The 8,304-nt window shown below is 36.9% G+C and overlaps 1 protein-coding gene across 1 annotated transcript; it reads left to right on the top strand.

The window, feature by feature from the left end:
* The first annotated feature begins 260 nt into the window (after positions 1-260).
* LOC108364555 (uncharacterized) lies at positions 261-923 on the top strand. The gene has a single exon (XM_017618277.1). It carries the CDS (start codon positions 261-263, stop codon positions 921-923), a length of 663 nt encoding a protein of 220 aa, XP_017473766.1.
* Positions 924-8,304: the final 7,381 nt, after the last annotated feature.

Genomic DNA, 8,304 nt, shown 5'->3' with positions numbered 1-8,304 from the left:
GTATCGCCTTGGTACTTCCAAGGTTAGGGAACATTACACATAGTAAGCATATCCCGAATACCGGATTCCTATAAATGGGCCAGTTAAAGTTAGCTGATCCCAGGTGGTACCAACCCGGTGCTATTGACAACATCATGAGTGTGGCAGACTACGCCATTATAATATGCAGCGAGGTTAAACAAAGCGCTACTAATGGAATGGTGGCACAGCATACGCAACTAGGCTAGATCATCTTTGGTGGGATAACTGATTATAAGAGTATGACTGGTGCTCACAAAGCCCAGTGCTACAACACACACATCGACTTGGAGCATACCTTGCGTCTTTTTTGGGAACCTGAGGAACTCAACGAGCGTCAAACCATGACGGAAGATGAAGTATACTGCGAAAACCTGTTCAAGCAAACTACAAGGCGTAACAGTCTAGGCCGATACATCGTAAAAATCCCTGGTCGAAAGGGCGCTGACCTTCAACAGCTTGCATCTAGAAAGCAAGATGCGCTATTATTGTTAGAACATACACATCGAGGGCTTGCTCGCGAACCTAAACTTAAAACATTTTATAAAAAGTGTATGACAAACCACAACAATGATAGTCACATGTGCTATTTACCACACCACGGTGTGTCGAAAGCTTCGAGCACTACTACAATACTTCGCGTGGTATTCAATGCCGCACGGAAATACTCCACTGGGGTATCGCTGAACGACTGTCTGTACAATGGGCCAAAGATGCAGAATGATTTGGCCAATATTTTGCTGAATTGGCGACAATACAAATTTTCATTTACGGGTGACATCGAGAAAATCTACGGGCAGATTTTGGTGGACCGCGAATGCAGCACTTCAACGAATCTATTGGCGTACTTCTACAGAGGATTCACCCACCTGCTATGTGCTAATGACCGTAACGTATGGGACTAATTGTGCGCCATACTTGGCACTTAAATTCTTACGACGTCTCGCAAATGATGAATTCCCTCAAACGGCAAAATCACTCGAAACTGAATTTTACGTATATGACGTCTTATCCGGAGGCGACACACACGATGACGTTATCAACAATATGCATCAATTAAAATCGCTGCTACAGGTCGTCGGTTTTAGTTTGCGCAAGTTCAACTCCAACGCTATTGAGGTCTTGAACGCTATTGAGCCATGTGATGGTGATCCATCGTACACATTGGAGTTAGGCATGAGCGACCAGACCAAGGCTTTGGGAATAGGTTGGCTTACTCGTACTGATATGCTAGCGTATAGCATTGATTTGGATTACAGCATTACGTGCTTCAACAAACCTCAATTGAGTGATGTTGCTAGAGTATTCGATCCGTTGGGACTCGTGGCTCCTGTAACCATAACCGGAAGTTAGATTGGGGTAAGATCCTACCCCAAAATATTCAGCGTCAATGGACAGTTTATCGAAATGAATTACAACAACTTCAAAACTTGCATATCCCGCGTTGGATTAAAGTAGCCGTGAACTGCGCCGTGGAACTACAGGCATTCTCTGATGCCTCTAGCGCAGTGTACGCTGCTGCAATCTACATAAAAGAAACAACTGAGAGTTATAATTCGGGCAATTTGATAATGGCGAAAACGAAAGTGGTAACTTTAAATCGACTGTCAATTCCACGACTGGAATTGTGTGGTGCTCGTCTCGCTGCGGTTCTCTTGGCAAAAACCAAAGATGCATTATCGTTCAAAGTTGATCGATGGCTACTGTGAACGGACTCCGTAGCTGCGCTTTGTTGGATCCGATCGTTACCAGGCAAATTGAAGCAATTTGTTTCGAACCGTATCACGCACATTCAGAGCGTCGCTTCCGACGTAGCCTGGCGCTATATTTCAACGAAAGACAATCCGGAAGATTCGGCTTCGGGAGGTATTTCGGCCAACAATTTACTGTCAAACGCACTATGGTGGAACGGGCCAGTATGGCTTTCCTTGAATGAACAATACGGGCCTCAACATAAAATAATTTTTCCGGAAAATATTCCAGAAACCACAGAAGTCACTGTTTGTACAGTACAACTTAATAATCAAGACTTGTTGTATACAATTACTACAAAATATCCGAGCCTCGACAAACTCATTGCTATAATTGGATGGTGCTTACGGTTTTCAAATAAGTGCCGAAACAAATGGAGTGTTTTGGCATCGTTTTGCAGCTGGTAAGAATGGTACAAAGCGCTAAAGATACTCAGTAAGATGACGCAACAAGATGAATTTAAGCATGAAATGTTACAAACAGCAAAAAGAACTTAAAAAAAAGTAAGCTAAGAAAGCTGAAATTAATACTGGATTCTGAAAGAATTATGCGTCTACGCGGGCGATTGCAGCAAGCAGATATGCCGTTCAACGAAAGATGCCCTATTTTCATGCCCACACGGCATCCTATCACGTCTTTAATTGTGCACCATTCTCATTATCGGTGTCTTCAAGGCGGTACGCAAGCAACACTAAGTTATGTAAGACGCCAGTTCTGGGTTATCGATCGGCGTACGGAAGTGAAACGCGTAATACGCAGCTGTGTCAAATGTTATCGACATACTTGCACCCCACACAACCAAATGATGGGCGATCTTTAAGCAGCACATTACACTGTAACATTCCCGTTCATGTACACTGGCGTCGATTACACTCGACCATTCAACGTACGAGCAACCAAAGGGCAGGGACAAAAGGTATAAAGGTTACGTAGCATTGTTAATTTGTTTGGCCAGTAAAGGCANACCATTCAACGTACGAGCAACCAAAGGGCAGGGACACAAGGTATAAAGGTTACGTAGCATTGTTAATTTGTTTGGCCAGTAAAGGCATTCATTCTTAAGTTGGTAAGCGATATGACAACTCAATCATTTATTCATGCATTAGAACGTTTTTTATATGCACGGGGAATCTGCTCAGACATGTATCTCAACAGAGGTCTACATTTGTTGGTGCTGACGCGCTCATGAAAGAAGAACTTGAAGAATTTCGGAAGCAGTTAGACGCCGCGGCTAGCTATGCCTCACGGACTGGTATAAACTGGCACGTCATACCCCCAGTAGCTCCAAACTTTGGCGGGCTTTGGGAAGCCAGCGTTAAAAGCATGAAAGCCTCGCTAAAACGCACAATCAACACTACAACATTCCCCTTTGAAGAATTTTACACAGTGCTCAAGCGAGTCGAATCGTGTCTAAACTCTTGACCTCGTGCTGCACTCACAGATGATCCTACGGATTTCGCTGTGTTGACACCAGGGCACATGCTAATTGGGCGCGCTATTACCAGCGTGCCAGAACCTAATCTTCTCGATAAAAAGAGTGGTCTTTTGTGCCGATGGAAACAACTTAGCCGGATGTATCAAGCCTTCTGGCACAGATGGTCTGTAGAGTATTTACATCATTTGCAAGTTCACTCCAAATGGCATAAAGAACAACCAAATGTCAAGGATGGCGAACTTGTGTTTTTGTCAGTGCCACCAGTGTCACCAGTGTCGCCAGTGTCACCAGTTTCCCCAGTGTCACCAGTGTTGCCAGTGTCACCAGTTTCCCCAGTGTCACAAGTGTCGTCAGGTTCGCCAGTGTCACCAGTGTCGCAAGTGTGGCCGTATTGTTTTATATAGAAAAGCGCCGCAGGCGAAAATCTTTTTACTAAATATTAAAATATTTTTTTATATCCGTAGTAAAAATAAATTTCTAAAAACGCTATCTAAATCTGAATGATTTATTCAAATATTTAAGACTGAATTCAATTCCATTGAATCATATAATTTTTCGAATACAGAATAAAGCGACAAAGGATGATAATATTCTTCGTATTAAATAAATAAAATAAAACATATAAAAATTAACAAGTAATTTTTTAGTAAAAAACAAAACCGACTTCAATTCTCATATAAAAATTTAAGATTATCGTTAATTTCTTCATGATCCGATGATCAGATTTAAACCAAATTAATATGGGACTATCTGTGAGGTAATACCTTTCCTTTAAAAATAATAATTAAAGAAATCGGTTAACGTGGTCCAAAGTTATGCAGTAAAACACATAAAAAGTATTCCGACGAATCGATAACATCCTCCTTTTTGCGAAGTCGGTTAAAACAAGATTATTTCTGGAAAATGATAAAAACATAGCAACTTGATACCAACATTACCCTGCAGAAAAATTTAGAGACAGACTGGCAAAGCGCTAGTTCCGCCTTACAAATTTCAGAGCTGTCTCTGAACTACTGCAAAAGGGATGCAGAGCGGGACGGATGAAACTCGTATGTTGCTAGTTGCGCTGTCATCAATGTTACTCATCCCGGTCATGCAAAAGCTGACAAAAGATGCACAAATGTACTATACTATATTTTTTAGATTTTCTTAGACCGTAAAACTAATAGCAAACTTTTTTCGTTTATTTAATATGTAATAGTTTATGGGGCAAAAATATATATTTATGGGCTAAAATATTTCCAAAAAAGTCGATATTGGTACCATTAATGTCATTTTTATACATGGGCGATTCCACCGTCACGGGTGGGACATTTGAGCAGAAACAAGGTTCTTTCTTAAATTTAAGTATAAAGTACTCAATAATTCTACATTTTGATAAAGCTACATCTAATTTACTATTATTTATACGAGTTATTACGAAATACGAAAATTTCAGCTTACTTTTATATGGAAAAGATCTGAGTTATTTCCTCTGTCACGGGTGGGACCGAAAAAACCTGCTTTTTGGAGCAGATATATTTTACGGAAACTCTGCGAATATTTTCACTTTTCTGTGAGAACTTGATGTCTTATAATAAAACAAAGAGCCACGAATACAAATAAATTAAAAACTACAACAAAAATTATGGCTTTATTATAAAAAAAATCCGACACTCCTCCATAACGGGTGGAACCCCGTTTGTCATGGGTGGGAAGCGTATGAATTTTTTATATGAAAAGGAGCTTTTAGTGTGGTCCATATTAACCCTGGAAGGTTATAGTTCGTCGTTTCGACGACGCGAGTTTTTATTTTACCGTTATCGCTGTTGTCCTTTGTTTGTATAGTGCTAATTTTTCGTACAGTGCTAGTTGGTGTTGTGCTATTGATGTGTGCGGTTACCTAGATTCATGCGCTTCGTGTAAGTACTTATTTTTTTAAATGTGCGTAGGTAAAACGACGAAGGATGAACTTTGTGTATGTTTTACGTTTATGTTTACAAANGGTGCTATTGATGTGTGCGGTTACCTAGATTCATGCGCTTCGTGTAAGTACTTATTTTTTTAAATGTGCGTAGTCAAAACGACGAAGGATGAACTTTGTGTATGTTTTACGTTTATGTTTACAAAGTAATTTTCTTAAGTTTTTTTTATTTGTTTATATATTTTACTTGTGCAGTTATAATACACGATCAATGCAACCAAAAGTTATACCGACGAAGAAAAAAAAAATTGCGCAATTTTTCCCCGTTCTAAGCGACGCATAACAAATCACCCTGTGCAAAATGCCAAAAAAGTCTCTGTGGAGAGCATAAAATAGAGCTTTACGCCTCTTGCACAAAATGAGAACTGTCGTATCTGAAAATTGTTTCCTTTTTTAGTTCATAGTATTATTATTAAGAAAGAAACACTTTAAATGAATTATATGTACTTTAAGTTATTTATATTTTCTAATTAATGTTTTGTACAAAAAGCCAAATGAATCAGAGCTGTGAAATCTTGAATTACAATCAAAAGACTAAAGAAAAACTACTTGATATTGTTTTATTTTAAAAAAATATAAACAAAATAATGTGAAAATAATAAAATTTTTTGTGCATTTCGATACACAGGTTAATTAAATAACGCCTTTTAGAAATGCCGTCGTCGAATCGACGAAGGATGACCTTTGCGTTATAAAAATAACGATGACCTTCCAGGGTTAAAGATTAGAAATTAAAAAATATAAGAAGCCAAGTAAAGATTCAATTTACTCACGTTTTATCTTAGCCTAGTGCCTTTTATATAGAAGAAAATGTCTAGAACCGTCAGCAAAAAAAAATACTAAAAATCAACGTGATTTCCTAGCGTCTTGAAAATTTACCTGGAATTTTTCTTAAAATTCTGAACAAAAAGTTATAAACTTTTGGGTGAAATTGTTAAAGCTTGTTGAATGTTTATTAATTTTGTGCGAAGTTTGAAATGTGGATTTATGTGGTTCTGGTTATGTAATGTGATAGACTTTTATAAAAAAAACAACTATAAACATTGAATAAACAAAAGAAAAAACGAAAACTGGTCAAAATGTCACTTAAGTTAATCAGCTGACCACAAGGGTATATAGGTAATGGGCGAGTCCGCGCTTCGCCCTTCTCCCCTGCGTCCACCTCAACAAACAAATAAATCTTCTCAGCTCTCTAAACCTACCTCTGACAACTGTCCCAACCGTGACTGTCACGGGTGGGACATGCTTCATTGTTGAATTATTCTTATATAACTATGTGGAAACGAAAATGCAATTGTGGTAAACATCTGTAATGAAGTTCTAACATTATGTAACAAACCCGAAACACAACTTCAACTTCTGTTATTAAATATAATTACTTCTATCTTTTTTTGTCACGGGTGGAACAAGACCAATACTGCTTAATAATAACTCACAATATAGATAAAGCACTCACACAATTTAATATATAATACAATTTTATTAAAAGCATATGAGTTCTACTATATATTTTTCTTACCAAGCACTTTAATTATGAATCGCAAATTATTTGACAGTACTTTCAACACAACCTACTTTAAACTCACTAAAAAAATTTACTTAGAACTTGGTTTCAAAACGTAAAAGAGGGTAATAAAAATGCATTTAAAGCTTTAATTTGTTATTTTTTGTTGATTCGAGATTTTTACGAATGTATTATCCACACATTTGTCAGTTTTATAAAGAAAATAATTTTTGCACTGAGGTTCAGTTTCAGTAGTATAAATATAGCGGTTCTTTTTATGTTTAAAACTCTTATTATCAGCAGCAAACCATATAGCTGCACCGGGTCCAGAACCGCTATACGGTTTGCTGGTGCTCTGCCGCAAGCTTTGCTGCTCCGCCAAAAGATGTCGCCGATAGAAATCCAAGTTCAGAACCCAGATAAAAGCCGTAAGATGTCGCTGATGACATATCCGAGTCCAGAACCGGAATCGATCACAGGGTGTACCGCTGATGGAAATCCTAGAAATCCGATACAAGGTGGTTTATATGTTTTGAAAATTGGTAAAGTGGATTTGTATACATAATACATACGTATTCTCATACATACATCCATATGCAAACGTACATACGTAAGTATGTATATACATATATAGATGCTCCACCCCTAGAAAAGTGTGGTAATAATGTTCACATATTTAATTGCTAAGTATTTAATATGTATGTGTATATGAATGGAAAGGCCTGTTGATGTTGATGATGAGAACAAATAAAATTTAATTTGAAATAAAAGAAAGATTTATAATTACTTATTTATTTTGATAATAAGAATTTTAAACATAAATGTCCGCAATTATATGAATTATAGCTTTGTTGTTTATTATAGTTATATTTAATGTCTTTTCCTAAATACTTTATTATTGGCTTAGGAGGCTGAAAGTTTCCAAAGCCATCGAAGTACCTAATCAGTCTCATTACCGTTTTTCCAGTATATATATGAATCAAAAGGTCTGTTGATGTTGGTGATGTGAACAAATAAAATTTAATTTGAAATAAAAGAGAGTTTTATAATTACTTATTTATTTTGATAATAAGAGTTTTAAACATAAATGTCCGCAGTTATATGAATTATAGCTTTGCTGTTTATTATAATTATGTTTAATGTTTTTCCTAAATACTTTATTAAATGTTCAGAAGGCTATAAGTTTTTCCAAAGCTATCGAAATAATCAATCTCATTATCGTTTTCCAGTATTTGAACTACCCAAATTTATTATTCCACATTCTCTCTTAAATAGTTTACGTGGTAAAGTGTTACACATGAATACCGCTCTAAAATTTAGAATAAATTTTGAATACTTCTTCAAGTCTACATCAGTAAGAGGTCTTCTAGGTAGCTTCATTAAGAGTTTTTTTGTTATGGCTTTAAGTATAATCCGAATCTCTTTTAGAAGGCTTTAAGAATATATCTTTTCCCATTGAAATAGCTTCCATTGTATTATTATGACGTTTCGCCTCCAATAACTGCTACTTTCCAGTTTTTATAGCATTGATTGTTTTAATAATTCCTGCTATACCGCCAGATAGACTTCCAAGTGCTCCTAATGCTACGAATAAAGGCGCTAATGGGAGAAATCCTCCAGATTTAGGTAATG

The sequence above is a fragment of the Rhagoletis zephyria genome, unplaced genomic scaffold (assembly GCF_001687245.7).
Source record: "Rhagoletis zephyria isolate East Lansing unplaced genomic scaffold, Rhagoletis_zephyria_1.1 Rzeph_scaffold_01592, whole genome shotgun sequence".
In the NCBI taxonomy this organism is placed as follows: domain Eukaryota; kingdom Metazoa; phylum Arthropoda; class Insecta; order Diptera; family Tephritidae; genus Rhagoletis; species Rhagoletis zephyria.
Note: the sequence above shows the minus strand (reverse complement) of the source record. Positions and strands in the feature narration are given on the sequence as shown.

What these genes read in the sequence shown, in the direction of transcription:
- LOC108364555 (XM_017618277.1), top strand. Translation starts at nt 261, where the DNA reads ATGACTGGTGCTCACAAAGCCCAGTGCTACAACACACACATCGACTTG.